Source organism: Neofelis nebulosa, chromosome 3 (genome assembly GCF_028018385.1).
Source record: "Neofelis nebulosa isolate mNeoNeb1 chromosome 3, mNeoNeb1.pri, whole genome shotgun sequence".
NCBI lineage: Eukaryota > Metazoa > Chordata > Mammalia > Carnivora > Felidae > Neofelis > Neofelis nebulosa.
In genome coordinates this window covers 75256170-75274692 of record NC_080784.1, presented here as the reverse complement: position 1 = coordinate 75274692, position 18523 = coordinate 75256170, and the positions used below count along the sequence as shown (strand labels likewise).

General features: G+C 46.6%; 1 protein-coding gene across 2 annotated transcripts in view; it reads left to right on the top strand.

Annotated features, from left to right (window-relative positions):
- TMEM131L (transmembrane 131 like) overlaps positions 1-17690 on the top strand; it is a 171753-nt gene extending 154063 nt beyond the window's left edge. Inside the window, exons 30-35 of one of the 2 annotated variants that reach the window (XM_058721123.1) lie at positions 3823-3901; positions 4800-4882; positions 12814-12934; positions 13946-14034; positions 15964-16103; positions 17279-17690. In XM_058721123.1, the coding sequence (XP_058577106.1) occupies positions 3823-3901; positions 4800-4882; positions 12814-12934; positions 13946-14034; positions 15964-16103; positions 17279-17554 (788 nt within the window). In that variant the 3' untranslated portion in view covers positions 17555-17690. Of the gene's footprint in view, positions 1-3822; positions 3902-4799; positions 4883-12813; positions 12935-13942; positions 14035-15963; positions 16104-17278 lie in introns of both variants that reach the window. The other variant, XM_058721122.1, reaches the window with a different exon arrangement.
- Positions 17691-18523: the final 833 nt, after the last annotated feature.

Here is an 18523-nt window from a genome sequence, read left to right as displayed (position 1 = left end):
TTTCCCTCTCCCTAAATCATCATCATCATCATCACCATCATCACCATCATTTAATGTCTAACTTTGACACAGTTCAAAGAACTTTTGCATTCCTTTTTTCACTTGCAAGTTTTTATTATGGTAAAATATATATAACACAGAATTTACCATTTTTTAATTTTTTTTAACGTTTATTTATTTTGAGAGACACAGAGTGTGAGAGGGGGTGGGGCAGAGAGAGAGGGAGACATAGAATCCAAGCAGACTCCAGGCTCCAAGCTGTCAGCACAGAGCCTGACATGGGGCTCAAACTCACGAACCTCAAGATCATGACCTGAGCTGAAGCCGGCCACTTAACTGACTGAGCCACCCAGGCGCCCCCAGAACTTACCATTTTTAAGTGTACCATTCAGTGGTGTTAAGTACACTCATATTGTGTAACCATCACCACCATCAAATTTTTCCATCACCCCAGACAGACTCTGCACCTTTATCTATCTATCTATCTATCTATCTATCTATCTATCTATCTGTCTGTCTAAGAGAGGGGGAGGGGGGAATCCCACGAAGGGCAGGGGGGGGGGCAGAGAGAGAGAGAGAGAGAGAGAGAGAGAGAGAGAAGTGGGTCTCACCTGAAGCAGGGCTCGTGCTCACCCAGAGCTGGGCTTGAGCTAACCTGACACAGGGCTCGAACTCACAAACTGTGACATCATGACCTGAGCCGAAGTCAGATGCTTGACTGAGCCGCCCAGGTGCCCCACGACTCTGTACCTTTAAACAACAGCTGTCCATTCCTCACTTCCTGCAGCCCCTGGAAGCCTCACCTCTACTTCCTGTCCCCATGAATTTGACTACTCTGGTGTCTAAGTGGAATCACATGGTGGTCGTCCTTTTGTGTCTGGCTTATTTCCCTTGGCATAATGTCTTCAAGGGTCACCCATCCTTCTTTTTTAAGGCCAAATCATACTCTGTTGCATGCACATATCTCATTTTGATGGGCACTCGGGTTGTTTCTACGTTTTGGCTATTGTGAATAATGCTGTGAACATTGTGGCCTTCTCTTATTTTTGAGAAATTTGAGGATTTGGGAAAGGTCAGAGAATTAACTACTCTTACTTTCGCTATCTTTACCCTTGGGTTTGTTTTTGTTTTTAATAGTGCTTTATAGTCTTTTCCACTTTGGCCTCCCCGAGTCACTGCCCACTGTCATGAACTTGGCACATGTTCTTTTAGTCCATATTTTATCTTACATTTATATATCCATCAACAAAGTATAGAATTATTGTTTTTAACTTACATAAGGGAAATCATACTTCAGTATATCATTCTGCATTTTGCTTCTTTCACTTAATGTTATTTTAAAGCTCTGTGTCTATATAAAGATGGAATTCATTCCTTTTCACTGTTATTTTCAGCTTAGTCTTTGTGTAAGCGTGAGATTGAGAAACTTACATTTGTGAGGCCCTTGCTCACCCATCACACTCACACTGCTCCCAAGTAACCCTGAGGGGCCAGGGCTGGTGTCCCCGTGCCAGTCTGAGATTTGAGGTCCTGGGCACAGAGAGGTTGGCAGCCTGTTCCACACCCCAGTTTGCTTGAACCCTGTCTCCTCCCCCCAAGACAGGCTGCTTCAAGCCACGGACCATTCCCTTCAGCAGCCTCCGGGCTGTCCTCTCTTCTCTGTCTCCCACCGGCAGTGAAACCTATAAAAGAAGGTCTTGTCTGAGAGATCAGGGCCCTAGTAACCATAAAAACCTACAGAAAGCACCCACGCGTATTTTCAAGCTGCATTTCTCAGCCTTTCTTTCATTATCCTCTCCCTCCCCAGGAGCCTTTTGAGACACTGTTTTCTTAATGACCCCCCGTAAAATTTTAATATCACTGATAGGCAGTGTTTATTACTGTGCAGTGTGCTTTAGGGATAAAAAGATAAGATCTTCTCAACCCCCAAGAAACTCAGCAGTCCTGCCCCCCTCTAGGAGACACTGTCGCCCACATGGAGACACACAGGCTCAGATGAAGGCAGGCAGGTACACGCGCTTTGATAGCGGGATATGTTTGGCCTGAGGAAGCTTGAGTTCCACAGCCTACACCAAGCCCAGCTCCATCCACCACTGAAGACAAAGTTTGCCTGATGATGCAAACATAAGATTCTGAAAAATCGGTCCTTACTAACAAAAAATAGAAATGCAGTTTTGCTTGGGGGAAAGGCTGAGAGAGCAAGATGGCAAAAATTATTCATAGTGTTTCTGTACAGTGGCTTAATATGTAGTTTACAAGTTGTTTGAGGGTTACGTACTGTCAGAAAAATGTCCCCAGCATAATTATGGTGTAAAAGACCATAAGGACAACGTATTTGTGAAGCATGACCCCAATTTTATATGTATGTGTACACATAAAAGAGATTGTAAGGAAATATATCTAAATGTTGAATGGCAGTATAATTGCAGGTGACTTCTGTTTTTCTCTCTCCTTCCTTCCTTCCTTCCTTCCTTCCTTCCTTCCTTCCTTCCTTCCTTCCTTCCTTCCTTCTTTCGTTTATTCATTTTTGAGACAGAGAGAGACAGAGCATGAATGGGGGAAGGTCAGAGAGAGAGGGAGACACAGAATCCGAAACAGGCTCCAGGCTCCGAGCTGTCAGCACAGAGCCCGACGTGGGGCTCAAACTCACGGACCTCAAGATCATGACCTGAGCCAAAGTCGGACGCCCAACCGACTGAGCCACCCAGGCGCCCCCTGTTTTTCTTTTAAACTTACGTTTATTTTCATAGATTTCTTACAGTAAATATGTATTACTTTTATAAATTGCAGGGATCTATTTATATAGCAAGATTTCTTTTATCAGAAAAACCCCTATGAGAAAGTTACATGATATTAATGATTTCAGCTTTTTGCCAAAATTAAAACACCATTAATCCAAAAATTCATAAATTTAAGTGTTGAATTTCATTAACTTTTCAATGAAGATAAATATAATAGAGATTTTTTTTTTAATGTTTATTTTTTGAGACAGAGAGTGCAAGTGGGTGAGGGGCAGAGAGAGATGGGGATAGAGGATCTGAAGTAGACTCTGTGCTAACAGCAGAGAGTCCGATGTGGGGCTCGAACTCACAAACTATGAGATCATGACCCGAGCTGAAGTCAGATGCTTAACCGATTGAGCCACCCAGGCACCCCTATAATAGAGATTTTTAAAAAATAAAATCACTGAGGGGTGCCTGGGTGGCTCACTCAGTTAAGCATCTGACTTCGGCTCAGGTCATAATCTCACGGTTCATGGGTTCGACCCCCACATCAGGCTTTGTGCTGACAGCTCAGACGGAGCCTAGAGCTTGCTTCGGATTCTGTCTCCCTCTGTCTCTGCCCCTCCCCCACTCACACTCTGTCTCTGTCTCTGTCTCTCTCTCTCTCTCTCTCAAAAATAAATAAATGTTGGGGCGCCTGGGTGGCGCAGTCGGTTAAGCGTCCGACTTCAGCCAGGTCACGATCTCGCGGTCCGTGAGTTCGAGCCCCGCGTCAGGCTCTGGGCTGATGGCTCGGAGCCTGGAGCCTGTTTCCAATTCTGTGTCTCCCTCTCTCTCTGCCCCTCTCCCGTTCATGCTCTGCCTCTCTCTGTCCCAAAAATAAAAAAATTAAAAAAAAAAAAAAATTAAAAAAATAAATAAATAAATAAATGTTGGGAAAAATTTAAAAGAATAAAATAAAATTACTGAATGTGAAAATCATTTTAAAGTGAGAACTTGCTCATTAGGGGTTGGAGATATTAGCCATCTGCTCTTTAATACATAATACAGTTGAATTACATGTGTAAAACATAATGATAATGTTTTTGTTTTTATGCAGGAGACAATGTTTCCCAAAATGACTTTCCTTCAGAAACTCCCATCTCCTTGAATCTTTCTCATAACATCTGCAATCCCACGTGAGTTTTTAATTTCCTAGCTTTGACGGTGTGTTGTAGGTACTGCTTTTCCTGTCACTGCTTCTTCCTTGTACTTGGTTCTGCGGGTGAAAATAGGAAAACTTTTTAAGGATGTGGGAAAATGCAGCCCAATTTTGCTCATCATTCAGGAGGCAGGATCCTCCCGAGGAAACACATTTCATGATCTCTGGGGTGCCCAGTGACGTAGCCACATTGGAACACATCTCGTTCCTGAAAGCAGACAGAGAAACTGCAGTAGTTGTAGGGATTGGAGTCATCAACGCTTTGCTACAACTTGAAATAAAACTGGACGCCCATGACTTAGGGAAGTTTGCAAGACCCCAGCAGCTACCCCCATGATAACAATTCTGCTGTGTGATGCTTGCCACCGCATGGGACAAAATCAACAAGTGGCTTTTATTGAGTGGGAGAAGAGGAGGGTACGCAGCCGGCAGAGGTTTTCAGAGTGGGCATGTGATCACCTTTCCTTAGGCTCTGGTCACATAGTGAGAGGACAGGAGGCTGTCATTAAAACTAAATTGATGGGGTTGTAAAGAAGGAAACTCAGCATAGGAGACAAAGCTGTCTGAACTGTTTTGCTAGAGGTAGGAAGTAAATTAGGGATTAATTCTTGCTGCCGGCTGGTGGTGGGCTGATGGTGAATCTGCAGTTCACCTTAGCTACCTTAGTTAAACTTGTTTTGTTGTTTATTTAAAAAAGGCTCTGCTGGGTCTTGGGAATTTACTATTCCTCAGCCCTTTTCTGGCCGTGTACCATTGTGTGTCTAGTATTTTATGTTTCTTGTGGGAAGAATGTCTGTAAAAACTCAGTGAACAAATTTGGTATGTCCTTGTACAGAAGAAATGAGTAGATCCTCATTCTCTCACTTTCTCCACAGAAACGTGAATAATGTCCCACGGTATGCAGAACCTCCCTGTCCCAGCCTTCCTGCCGGGCCTGCAGGTGTCGAAGAAGATAAAGGTGAGGCGCATACGCTTGGAGCAGACAGCAGCCAGGTGCTCCACACTGCAGGTCGGGGAGCTTGCCAAGACAGGCAGGTCGGGTGGGGCCGGGGCTTCGCCCAGCGCCCTCTTGTTCAAGCCATGTCACTGGGCTTTCGTGCATTGGGAATATACCTGCCCTCTGGACTGGCTTCATTGAGGTCTCTGACTTGGGCTGCCCCCTCGTTTAGAGCCAGGGTACAGGTGCCCTGTGGCCCGAGTATAGCACGGGGTGCTTTGCAGGGGACTACTGCTATGTGTGGTCCACCTTTGCCTGTCTGAGGTAACAGAGAAATAGAGAAAGCAAAGGTAAGCTCTGGTTGGACAGCATGCCATGGGTCAAGTCCAGGCACCTGAGCCTGCTTCCACCTTTCCCACTCTCTCCCTGTCCTCCCTGCCTCCCCATGTCTTAGAAGTCCCTTAACCTGGCCTCGCAGCCTCAGTGACCAGCCTTGCTCCCTGTACGCGACCTGAGACCAGGAGCTGAGCTCCTGCAGGCTACCCCCAGGTGGGGAGGACAGCGTCCCAGGGGTGTGGAAATGATGTGAGTGGGAGGGAAAACCAAACCCCTCTCCCTCCTGGGGTCTCTGTAGGACGTTAACTCCAGTCTCCCTCATTTTTCTTCTCCAGTTCTCTTTGTTACCTCTCTTGGCTCTTGTCTTGTGTCTCCTGTTTTCTTCTAGTGCCTGCTTCCCACGTGATTAAGGTCAGGAACCGTGGCAGGATAAATCTGATGTTCACTCCCGTGGCATCATTTAGCTTTAACGCATGTACTTGCTTTTGCTCATATAAATGAGACTAGATTTGAAAACTCCTCTATGCATTGGAGCCAACTCTGAAAGCATAGGCTTCTGTGCTGTTCTTTGGATACATTTTGGACTTGCTGTTGTTGCATTGTCATTAGAAATAAATTATTTGTGAGTTGGATCCAACTACTAATCCAGTAAAATAAGTGTTTTCAATTAAAAAAAACTCTTGAATTCAGTAATGTTGATGAAGCAAGATTTGGACAAAATTTAGGCAGTACTACCTTTTTTCTTTAAGGTAGTAGACAAGATAAGATTTAGTTGATGGGGAAAAATAAAAACTGTCAAACAGATATGCCTTAAAATGGTATTCTGTCTGTATCTGTCTGTATGTGTTGTCAGGTGGAGACTTACATGTTGTCTAGAGTCTTAATCTGTTTTTTTGCATGTGTGTATGTTTCAAGTGCCTTTTACCTTGTTCTTGGTGTTAATAATCTGCAATTACTTTTGTTTATTTATTTTATTTTAGAGAGAGAGAATGGGGAAGGTACAGAGGAGAGAGAGAGAGAGAGAGAGAGAGAGAGAGAGAGAGAGAGAACCTTAAGCAGGCTCCATGCTCTGTGTGGAACATGATGCGAGGCTTGATCCCATAACCCTGGGATCATGACTTGAGCCGAAATCAAGAGTCAGATGCTTAACCAACTGAGCCACTCAGGCACCCCTGCAATTAGTTTTGAATCACCTGTTATAGTCCTTGGTTGGATCCTCAAGTCACTAGAGAATTAGATCTTGCTCAGAGTGACTGTCTGCAGAGCACTGGCCCCATCTCCTTCTGCCGTCCCTGCCCTTCCTCACACAGCTGCTTTTTGCCCAGCCCCAGTTCCCCCATCCTCATTACAGTCTCTCCATTGCTACCTCCTTTCACTGCAGACACCTTGCAAAACCACAGTCAGGGTTCTGCCAGGTTCTGCGGCTTCTCTGCCGGCTGCAGTGCCAGTGAGCGAGGCTGGAGAACAGTGTGCAGAAGCACACACAGCAGCCACTGCTCTGTATGTCCACAGCCCTCACTTCACGTGACCCCATGGCTGCGACTCTCTGGGCCCTTATCTGTTCCCTCCTCTGTGCTCATACTTCCAGTGCTTTCTGCCTCGTCCTCCTAGCTGATATTGCTTGGTGTTTCCCTGGGAAGGAAAGAGACAGTTGGAGGCCTTCGGAAGGCTCCCACTGCCCCGTCCGTGCACCACCAGTCGCAACATCTTCTGCTCCTTCCTGTTTCAACCTGTTGAATTATCAGTGCGGTGCTCCTCCCCAAGGCTCTTGTTTCAGTGCATTGCCCATCCCTCTGCCGTCAGCTGGTTTTCTCTGGGGGTCATTCCATCAGCTGTGATACTTCCCACCTTTAAAAAACCAACAGCCCAAACCCTCTCTCTCGACCCCCTTCTCTAGCTACGTCGTGCCTCTCTTTGGGGGAACTTCTTAGAAGAGTAGTCTGTGCTTGCTGTCAGATTCCTTTCCTCCTCTTCTCCTCTGAAACTGGCTGTGCTCCACCGCTCCCCCAAGACACTGTCTGCAGGGGCCCTAGCGTTTTCCATGCTGTGAAGTCCCACACTTCTCAGTCTTCCCATCTCCATGGTGACCTATTACAGACCTTAGACGTTCTGCTCTGGCCCTTAAGTTTTAGGGTTTCCGATTCAGTACCCCCCGGCCTGTCATGCCACCTTGTGCTGTCTCTGTGCACAGTCCTGTGGTGGTCTCATCCATCTGCAAACCTAAGTGCTCCCTCCACCCTGATGACTCCCACATTTGCACCTTTAGCCTGGGCCTCTCTCCTGAACGCCACTGTCTTATAGCCAACTGCCATTTGACATCTGTACTTGGGGATGCAGCAGGTATCCCAGTGCTTGGCCTCCCTCACTCCTGCTCACCTTACAGCCTTCCCATTTGGTCTTTCTTGTTGCTCAGGCCAGAAATCTTGACTTGTTTTTCTTGTCGCCCACCCATGATCTGTTGTCTTCTGTTCATCTTCTGCCTTCCAACCAGGATCTGACTGCTTCTCCTCACCTCCACCATAATCACCCTGGTCCAGGCCATCACTGTTTCTCTCTTGGGCTGTCACGATAACTTCCTGACAGATCTCCCTGCATCTGTTCTCACCTTGCCATCTAATTTCTTTTTAATTTTCTCTTTTTAAATTGAGGTTTAATTGACTTATACAGTGTACAATGTAATGATTTGATATGTGTGTATATTGCAAAATGATCACAGTAAGTCTGGTTAACAACCATCAGTGCCTTACCATCTGTTTTTAACACGGCAGCCTTAGTGACCATGTTAACATAAGTCATAGCCTTTCTCTGTCCAGAACTGGGGAGGATCTGAGAAGGTTACCCAACTTACAAGTTAACCAATTAGTGTACCACATTTTTATAGATACTGGCAGAAGACAGGAGACTTCTGGGTCAGGCACAGAGGATGTTTAGCACAATGAATGGCATGCACATGGATGTATTTCTGGCAGGTCCTGGCCTGCAGTCCCATGGGTGATGCAGGTCGGCCCGGGTGGCCACCTGCATGGGCTCTGGGTGCAGGACAGGAACCCTGAGCTTAGGGAACCCAAGTGTTTTATAATAGTCAGGAAACACTGTATTTATTTTGTTGAATGTTAAAGAAGCTTGCCCCTTGGGGCGCCTGGGTGGCTCAGTCGGTTGAGCAACCGACTTCGGCTCAGGTCATGATCTTACGGTTTGTGAGTTTTGAGCCCTGCATCGGGCTCTGTGCTGACAGCTCAGAGCCTGGAGCCTGTTTCAGATTCTGTGTCTCCCTCTCTCTCTGCCCCTCCCCCACTCGTGCTCTGTCTCTGTCTGTCTCAGAAATAAATAAAAACATTAAAAAAAAATTAAAAAAAAAAAAAAGAAGCTTGCCCCTTGCTCCGAAGAGAGAGAGACCTTATCTCTCTCCTGAGGCTTTGCTTAGTAAACATCCTTGGAAAGGTAGGTCAGAACATAGGCAGCTAGCTTCCTGCTTGCAGGAATACAGAAAAGCGAGACACCCATAGAAAATTGTCTCACAACAATATACACACCCCTTGTTGCTGCGTAGCCTTGGCTTCTGGTCCGTTTTCTCATGCGTACATCACTCCTTAAATGGTTCTCGATTACTCTGACAGAAGGTGGGGCCACATCTTTTAATTTGACTACGATGATATAGCCTGCAACTTGACCTACAGGAAAATGTCTGGGTGAGTCTGTCCCCCACACCCTGGCCAGTGAGTTAGCGCTGACCTGAACGCCTTGCAGAGCCAAGCGGGTGTCGTGGTGTCTTTGATCATTTCAGCTAATGTTAGGAAACAAATCTCATACCATCTTTGCTGATTGGATGGCTCCCTCGTAGTGATTACTGCCTACAGGATGTGCATAAACAGCAAGTTATCCTTCAGGGACGTCCCCTGAATAACCAAGAGCATCCTCATCTGAGAGGTCTCCACAGTCATTGGAAAGCTACGTGATGATCTACTGGTGACTGGCACGAGAAGTACCGTTCTGGGGGTACACACACTGCCCTGGGAAGAAGGTGTCATTTACAGTTGCTACCCCTGCCCCGCCCTCGCTTCCCCCCCTTGTCCCCCTGCCCTGGCAATGGGACCTGATCATTCAGGGAATACAGGTTGGCAGTGTCTCGAGTGTGGCCTGACTGGCCGGTAAACCTTTGGGTTCCCAATTCAGTTTTGAATAATTGAGTCTAGTCTTTCTTTGTGGAGGTTCTGCCTACGTGCAGATAGCCCAGGCTGTCCCATTGATGGATGCCACCAGCTGATGGCATCTGTCCATCCATCCATCCCACAAATGACTGAGCGCTGATAATGGCAGTGAAGGCAGGAGACAGCCGGAGATGCTCAAGTGCTTTGCACGGAGGGGGAAGGAGCCAGTCCATCCCCTGGAAACGTCAAGGGAGAAGGTGACCAGTTGAGGTCAGAACTGTGTGATGTAATTTGGCGGACTCGGCAGTCACATTTAAGGCCCTAACAACAGTTTGGAAGAGACGTACCAGGACATTTTCTTCCCTGAGGAAGACTCCAAGGGCAATTCTGAAAAAGAGGGATCATGAATGTCCTCCTGTTCTCTGCACCTCCTGAGACCTAAGGCACTCCCTCCCCGGGTGCTGAGGTTTTCCTCCTCCATCACCATAGAATCCTTGTCTCTCATCACAAGAGCTGTAACTGTAACAGTGACTTTTTTTTTTTTTTTTTTACAACAAAACCGTACTTGTACCACCTTTTGTCCAGAAGGGTCAAGGCATTTTTTAAAATGTTTATTTATTGCGAGAGAGAGCGGGAGAGAGGGGAAGAGGGAGAGAGACAGAATCCCAAGCAAGCTGCTCATTATCAGCACAGAGCCCAATGTGGGGCTTGAACCCATGAGCTGTGGGATCATGACCCGAGCCAAAGGTGGATGCTTAACCGACTGAGCCACGCAGGTGCCCTGGGTCAAGGCATTTTTTATGAAACTTACAGGGATCCATATGTTCCCCCACTTGGGCCTGTATGGGCCGTGTAGGGGACTCTGAGCAGTGTACCCATCCACGTGATTGGTATCCTTATGGTCCAGGATCCCCTCAGTCTAACAAGAGAATCCAGGTGACTGGACCAGAAATAAGTGTGAACCCACTCAGCCCCCTATTGGCTGGACTGACACCAGAGTGTCTACCCCCCAGCTCAGCCTAGGGTTGCTATTAGGGCAAAAAACGAGTGTCACATGTCTAGAAGTGGTCGGGGCAGAATTGTGGATGTTCAGAACAGGTCTCTGTATCCCACTTGCCCCACACCCCTTTAGTCCTGTTTCATACCCAGGAAGCAGCCAAGGGCCAGTGATCCCTTTCTGGGCACAGGTCCAGTCAGTACCAAACTGCCTTACATAAGTATGTAGACCAGGGGAGGTGAGGAAGTAGGGTCAGAAGCCTGTTTGGGTTGAACTGGAGGAGGCTGTTCCAAGCCCAGCCATCCCAGGTGTCTGTGGGTGGTAGGGAGTGTAGAAGGACCACCAAATACCTTGACTCTCGACCCACTGCTGAGTGGCTTTGGTCGAGATAGCTGTCCTGATCAGGTTACTTTCAGGGGCTGCAGTGATGTGGCTGTGCCGGCTGGTTGGATGAACAGCAGCACTATAACCAGAAATGTGTCAGCAGTGGGGAGGCAGCAGTAATGGCCTGGAGACGGGGCTCAGGGTCCAGCGTGGTCCATGTGCCAGGAGTGGGTGACAGCAATGCTCAGTATGATGTGGCCCACCCCAGCTCGAGGCAGCTGTGATGAGTCTGGCTGGCAGTGGTAGTCCTGCATCCTAAACAAGTGGTTTCTTCCCTCTGTGCATTTGTGATGCTGGAAGTGCTCCCACATCCGATATGACAGGCAGCAGTCCTGGTCATCTGGGTGTGCAGCTTGATTCCAGGCTGCCTTCCCCAGGATACCCTACCCGAGTGGCTCAGATGATTTAATTGGAAGCCAACATTTGTTTCCCCATCTCACATCCCTAAAGCAAAGTGTCTTTTAATCTGCCAGTTAGTAGCTTTCCAAGTGACAGACCAGTAGCTAGGCTATTAGCAATAGCTTGTGTCAGTAAAAGCACAACTCAGTTCATCAAGAGAAGAGCTGGCTTTGAGAACCACCCTGGGTCTGTGCCTGACCAGAGGGGCCGTATTCATTTTCAGTGCTGCAGAGTGGATGCTGGGGCAGACAGCTGCTAGAGCCCAGTGGGCACTATCCGGTTTCAGCTCAGTCTGACCATCAGTGAGCCACACCCAGGCATTTAGGGGAACCTCAGTGAGTTGTAAGCCCCACTGAGCCAGCAGCGTTGCTTCAGGTAGTAGAGTGGGAGGTACAATTTCCCCAGAGGGACAGCCTCCATTTCCTCCACATAAAGCTGAGAGAGGGCTGAGGCCAAGCCAGCTACATGAACATCACCATGTTTGCATCAACTCCCCTGGGTCCTACATGGATACCTGTGTGCATACTGGGTTATGTTACAGGAAGGAACCCTGAGCTTAGGGAACCCATATGTTTTATAATGGGCAGTAAGCATACCTGCCTTTTGCTCCAGAGGGAGGCTGTATATAGGTTGCACGGCTTTTGCTTACCAAACATCCTTGAGAAGATAGTCCAGAATAAAGGCATTCAGGGCCTCTACCTGCAAGATGTACAGAAATGTGAGAAACTGGTAGAGACTTGTCTCCTGGTAGTCACTAAGCTCAGAACCTTCTAACAGCTCCCCATACCATCCAAAGTAAATGCCCCCATCCTTAAATTGGGGAGCCCACAAACTCTGCACTCTCTGGCTCTCTGTCATCTCTGTGACCTCATCCCCCACTACTCTCCTTGCTGGCCACACCGGTATCCTTGCTGTTCTGAACTCACCAGGAGCCTTTACAGAAAGTGCTATTCCCCCTGCCTGGAGCCTCCCCCATCCCCCCTGGTTTCTTACCTTATTCACATCTTCCACCCATCAGATATTCCCTCAGTGAGGCCTTTCATTACCCTGTTTAAAATTGCTGTTGGGGCCCCTTGGGTGGCTCAGTCGGTTAAGCATTTGACTCTTGATTTTGGCTCAGGTCATGATCTCATGATTTGTGGGGTTGAACCCTGCTTTAGGCTCTGTGTTGATAGCACAGAGCCTGCTTGAGATTCTCTCTCTCTGTCCTTCCCCACTCGTGCTCTCTCTCAAAATCAAGTAAACATTTAAAAATAAATAAAATTGCTGTTTATCTGCATAGCACTTAGACCACCTGCCATATTCTCCTTCTTCCTTTTTCGTTTGTCTCTGTCCAATTGAATGTAAACTTGTCCACTGCTGTGTCCTTGACATCGAAAATGGGGCCTTACAGAGAGCAGGCCCTCAAATACTTGTTGAATTATTACAGTGATCTTGTAATCCAGGTCAGGAGACAGTCCTGTACCGTCCGAAGTGAAGGTTAAAGCACATGCCATCTTTCTACTTCATATCTTAAAAGTATATCCTGAAAGGGGTTGGGGAAAATAGAAGTGATCGGCATGTGTAGGTGATATTCAGGGAGTGTTTTCTTGAAGGAGAGAAGGGAAGTTGAGCTGGTCCTGCAAGGAGGGTGGGATGAAGGCCAAGGGGGAAGAAGGTAGACTGAGAGGTCTTGTTCTCTTCCTTAGGTCTTTACCCACCTGGAGACCTATGGCCCACGCAGCCCATGTGTGTGACAAGCAGCTACAACTGTGCCGTGGAGAACAGCATGCCTGGCGTGATGCAGGGCCCCGCCCCCGTGCATAATAGGTACAGCTCTCTCCTCTGGTCCTTGCCTTGCTTAGCCTAAGGGCTTGCCTTTAGGCAGGCCTTACACAACTGGGGGCCATGCTTCTTCCCCAGTGCACCTTAGCTGGGTGTTTCCTGCCTTTTGGAGTCGCATTGTGATGTCTCAGAAAATAACAAAGCACGGATTGAGAGAAACATGAACGGAAATAAAAATAACAAAGCTGTTGGTCACGTAATTACCTTCCTTTTTAAGTTGGAAAGACGGATCTGTTAAGAGAGACAAGTCTGAAAAAACAATCACTCAGAATTTCTACCACCTAGCAGAGAAAAGATTTCCATTTTTCCATGGTGTTCATCATGAACATGTTTAAAGTGTTAAGAAAGCTCAAATAATTTGAGAATTGAAAAGTAGTTACATTATAGCAGTTTTTTAATTTTGCTGTTGGATATTAATGGCATTCAATTATGAAAACTTGAGAAAATGTTGCTATCTGTGTTTAATCACAGAATCTGAAGTTTTCTTTTTTGGTTCAGCTTGTTACAGTGGTGTTTACTTCCTTCTATCTATAATGAGAATCCAGTTTGTAACAGTGATTGAAGTATCTATCATGATCATAGTCTCTATGGTTGTGATTTACGTAAGGTGAGTGCTGGCCTTGCTTTGAGCAAAGGTGGATATTTTATAACACAACCGTCAGGTGTTTGCTGAGACCCTCAGGGTAGCACGGTCATTCTTCCAAAGTGCTCATAAAGCCATGGCCTTGGATCCTGCCTCTGGTTAGACTTCACAAACCTGGTTATAAAGGAAGTGTGCTCCTAGTTCGACCGTCCAACCTGCAAGGCTGTGTCATTGATGATGAGCATTCAGTTAGTAAGTCTTTGATCCTGTGACTTGAGAAAGTACAACTTTTATCTTGCAAAATTGAGGCATTAGCAGTGATTAGGATGCTGGGCAATAAAATCGGTTTCCTTTCTTTACTTGATCTTTTGACATCCTATTTCTGAGACTACACCTCTTGTTTTTTGTAGCAGTTTCATTGATTGGAGTGCGACTTGTGAAGGCCAGTTCCCCAGTGTGTACTGTCCGTTGGAACTGAATGATTATAATGCCTTTCCGGAAGGTAAAAGCTATTCGAACAATCCCAGTGCCATTCTTTTACTCTCAGAAAGTCAAAGCAGGAAGTCTGTCTAGGGTTAAGTCTAAGGTCTAAGTCTGTCTAAGGCACTAATTGCAGAAGAGTACCTTTTTGAAAACAACTGATATAATTGGTGTAGAACGTTCTTTAGTTTCAGGTGTACAACATCATGATTCCATATTTGTAAATATTGGGAAGTGATCGCCACAGTAAGTCTGGTTACCATCTGTCACTGTACATTGTTACAAAGGTTTTCTCTTGTGATGAAAACCTTCAGGGTCTCTCCTGGCGACTTGCAAATACACAGTACAGTGTTGTCTGCTATCCTCACCATGCCAGCACATTCTCTCTCCAGGGCTGGTTCATCTTCTAACTGGGAGTTTGTGCCTCTTAAGCACTTTCACCCATTTCACATACACCCCACTCCCCACCAGCCCCGACCCCTGCCTCTGACAACCACCAGTCTGTTCTCTGCGTCCGTGAGCTTGGTTTTTTTATTGTTGTTATTTGTTTGTTTGTTAAGAATGTGCCCTTAACAGTGAGCAACCGTGGAGAACGACCTTACAGGAAGCTGCTGAGTGGCTTCATATGGGTTCAGTTGTGCGTGCCTGCCATGTATAGTTTTATATGGCCTCGAAAAGCCCTTTCAACCTGGATATCTGGGGGCTTCTACAGATAACTCTAACCTATTTAGCCCTTCCCATTTGGTAGAACTGGGTCATTTGGATTTATGTGGACCTAAGATTGTAGATGATCCATTGGGAGGCTGAGGCTTTAGATGTTTGCTGAACTTTTGAGGCAGGCAAGCCCCATGTGAAATGCGAGCATTTATGGGCTTGTTCCTCAGCAAGTCCTGACTCTTCTGCCCCTGGGTGGTGCTGCAGAAGGAAGGAACAGAGCTAGGAGGGGAAATTCTGGGAAATTACAGATGCTTGGGCTCAAGCATCGGTAATAGTAAACAATAAGAGCTATGCAAAAAGATAAACTGCAGAGTGTTGTGATTCTACATTACAGTCTGATCATGATTTCTCATGCCTTTTCAGGGAAGGTGTAAGCAGTATATTAGATGTACTTCCCCCATTGTAATGTATGCGTTGCTCCATGCTAACCACTGGGGGGTGCTGTGGTAACTTTCTTCCTGTGCTGGTGGGGCTTGTGTTCATGACAGCAGCACCCTGTGAGCCGGTCGGTCGTGCTTTCTTCTGTTTCAGTTACCTGCGGCCAGCCACCATCCAGAAGCAGATGATCCTCCCCCTGACCCCTGACGTATTGTCAGAAGGTCGATACTAGCCTAACACTATGTCACAATGTCTGTCCTTTACCTCACCTCATCTCCCTACATGGGCATTTTATGATCTCCTATCATCACAAGAAGGGTGACTGTGGTACCGTAAGATCTTTTGAGAGGGAAGGAGAAAAAGAGAGCACATTCACATAACTTTTGTTATAATTTTTCTATCTTATTAGTTATTGTCATTAATTTCTTACTGTACCTAGTTAGTACATTAAACTTTACCATAACTGTTTATGTATAGAAAAAAACATATATAGGTTTCGGAAGCATGAGGTTAGCATGACAGGTAATAAAGGAAAATGTTGAGGACTAGTAAGACTCTTGACATGATTCCAATCTGCGGTAGTGTTTATTAGAAAGATTCCCATCAAGTTGTCAAATACAGAACATCAAGTCCAGAGGAAGACCTTCCTCACTGAGGGCTTCCCAGGTAGTGTATCTGATAAATAGTTTTAACCCTGAGAATGACAGTGGCCCTCCTGGTCCACATGGGGTGAGTATTTATACCTGTCTTTGACTTGTCAATATAATAAGGCCTTGAAAGTTTTTGGCCCAAGAGTAAGAATGCAGATCTTGCCATAAAAATGTTTACCTGTGTTGTTGTCTCCCATTCTTTGTAGAAAACATGAATTACCCCAATGGTTTCCCTTGTCCTGCCGAAATTCAGACAGATGTTATGGATCACAACTCTCAGTCTACCTGGAGTCCCCCGCCCAATATGCCGACTGCCTGGGGACATGCCAGTCTCCTCAATTCTCCGGTTAGTGCTGTGACCCTGGGGCATTTGCAAGTTCCTTCTGGTGCTGCTTTAATCCTGGTCTCCCTTAATTTCAGAGTTAGGTTCAGATCAGCCAAAGCCTGGCTTGGTTCCTGTAGATCACAGAAGTCAGGGTGATGGTCTGTAGATAAAATTGAATTGGGGCCAGGAAGCCCTCTGTGACTGGGTCCTGAGGGCTTCCTGCCTGTCAGCACCCTTCTGAGCCTAAAAGTCCCACACCTTCTTCCTTTCACATCCATTCAAGACACTAATTTTTCTTTTTTAACATTTATTTTTTAGAGAGTGAGACAGAGCACAAGTGGGAGAGGGACAGAGAGAGGGGGAGTATACAGAATCTGAAGCAGGCTTCAGGCTCTGAGCTGTCAGCACAGAGCCCGACGTGAGGCTTGAACTCACGGACCCCTAGATCATGACCTGAGCCAAGTCAGACGTTTAACTGACTGAGCCACCCAGATGCCCCTCAAGACAGTTCTTATAGATTGAGGGCATTTGACCTGTGTGGGTCCTTCCTTGGGTTGAAAATAAGTTTATTCCAGTTAGATGAGGATTTCACATCACTCCATTTGAGAAAAATGGAGTCGAAGCAACCCAGATGGTTGAGAATATTAATAACTTACAAGTATCTTGGATTGCTACCACTGTGGTGTCCACTGGTATGCATTCGACCTTGATGTTGCCTTTCTAAGGCTTGTGTTTTTAAATTTTTGTAATGTTTATTTATTTTTGAGAGAGAGAGAGAGCAAGTGGGGGAGGGGCAGAGAGAGAGGCAGACACAGAATCCAAAGCAGGCTCCAGGCTCCGAGCTGTCAGCACAGAGCCCGACACAGGGCTTGAACCCATGGACCACGAGATCATGACCTGAGCCAAAGTCAGACACTTAACTGACTGAGCCACCCAGGTGCCCCAAGCCTTCTATTTTTAAAAAAACATTTCTTGGGGCACCGGGTGGCCAGATGCCTAGCCTCGGTTAAGCGTCTGACCTCAGCTCAGGTCATGATCTCGCAGTTCATGAGTTCGAGCCCTGCATTGACTCTCTGCCATCAGCACGGAGCTCGCTTTACATCCTGTCTCCCCCTCTCTCCGCTGTCTGTCTCTCTCAAACATAAATATTTTTTAAAAATAAAAACATTTTTTTTCTCTCCTCATGTACACTTCAGCCCTACCTCACAAGCACCCGAAGCTTGTCTCCAATGTCTGGACTTTTTGGTTCCATCTGGGCCCCGCAAAGTGATGTATATGAAAGTTGCTGCCCCATCAGTCCCACCACGGAACATTCGACTCACATGGAAAACCAGGCTGTCATGTGCAAGGAGTACTACCCGGGGTTTAACCCGTTTCGTGCCTATATGAACCTGGACATATGGACTACCACGGCAGATAGGAGCGCAAGCTTCCCACTATCTAGAGACTCCAGCTACTGTGGGAATGTGTGAAAAGGATTTGATTTCTAAACAATGTGAATAAAGAGGCTTGTGTTTTGATTACTAGCGTAAACTGGTTGCTGAGATAGATTATGACATTGGTGGATATTTTGGCACTTTTATATGAAAATAAATTTTTTTAATGAAACCCAGGTGCTCTGTTTTTTTAAACCCATTGCAAATCCCTGCTAGAGACGTTAGCATCCATGTGGCATAAGTTCATAATTTCAGAAGTGTGTCTGACATGCCCAGTGTTTGAAATTAGAATAAGAGAGACTTCCAAGAAGGTAAGAGTTGAGAAAGAAAGGGCTGCTATGTTTCTCTACAGCTTCAGAACCCCCCCCCTCCCCCACCCCCAGGGAACTTGGGAGATGACCTTTATCCGGTGGCCTTCCCAGAGATTCTCACAGGGCTGACCCGTGGCTCAGGCCATCTGGATTTTGTTTCAGGTTCCCCATTGACGATACTGTGCAGCCAGTGTGGAGAATGGCTGGTTGGGAAGCCCCGCTGAGCAGTGTGCTCACTGGCCTGGACAGACCCTGCTTGGGGTGCGGGGTGGCTCTTCCTGGTCCTGGCGGTCATGGCCGCTGGGTGGAGCCAAGAGCCTAGCACTGTTCTGCCCGTTCAGTGTAGCAGGAGCGTTCCCTCCCCTCCGTCATGCCAGTCTGGGGGCAACAAAAGCAGCAGGGACATTCCGGCCAGTGGTTTCCCTCTGAGTGAGCAGGCTTAGTGCAAATACAAAAACTTGGGAGTTAAGTGGCCGATGCGTGTTTGCCAGACCGGTTCGTATCTGCCTGTCAGTGATTTTAGAAATCCATAAGATGGTGGAATTATCTATGTATGTGTGTCAACCTGGAAAACATTCTTAACTTTGAATAAAAGTGTCTTATTTTTACATTGCGTTTTGTCTTTATTGGAAATTCAGTGGGAGAGAGTTTTGAGAGGTGTGCTGGCAATGTTTGTTTTCAGTTTCCCTTTGTT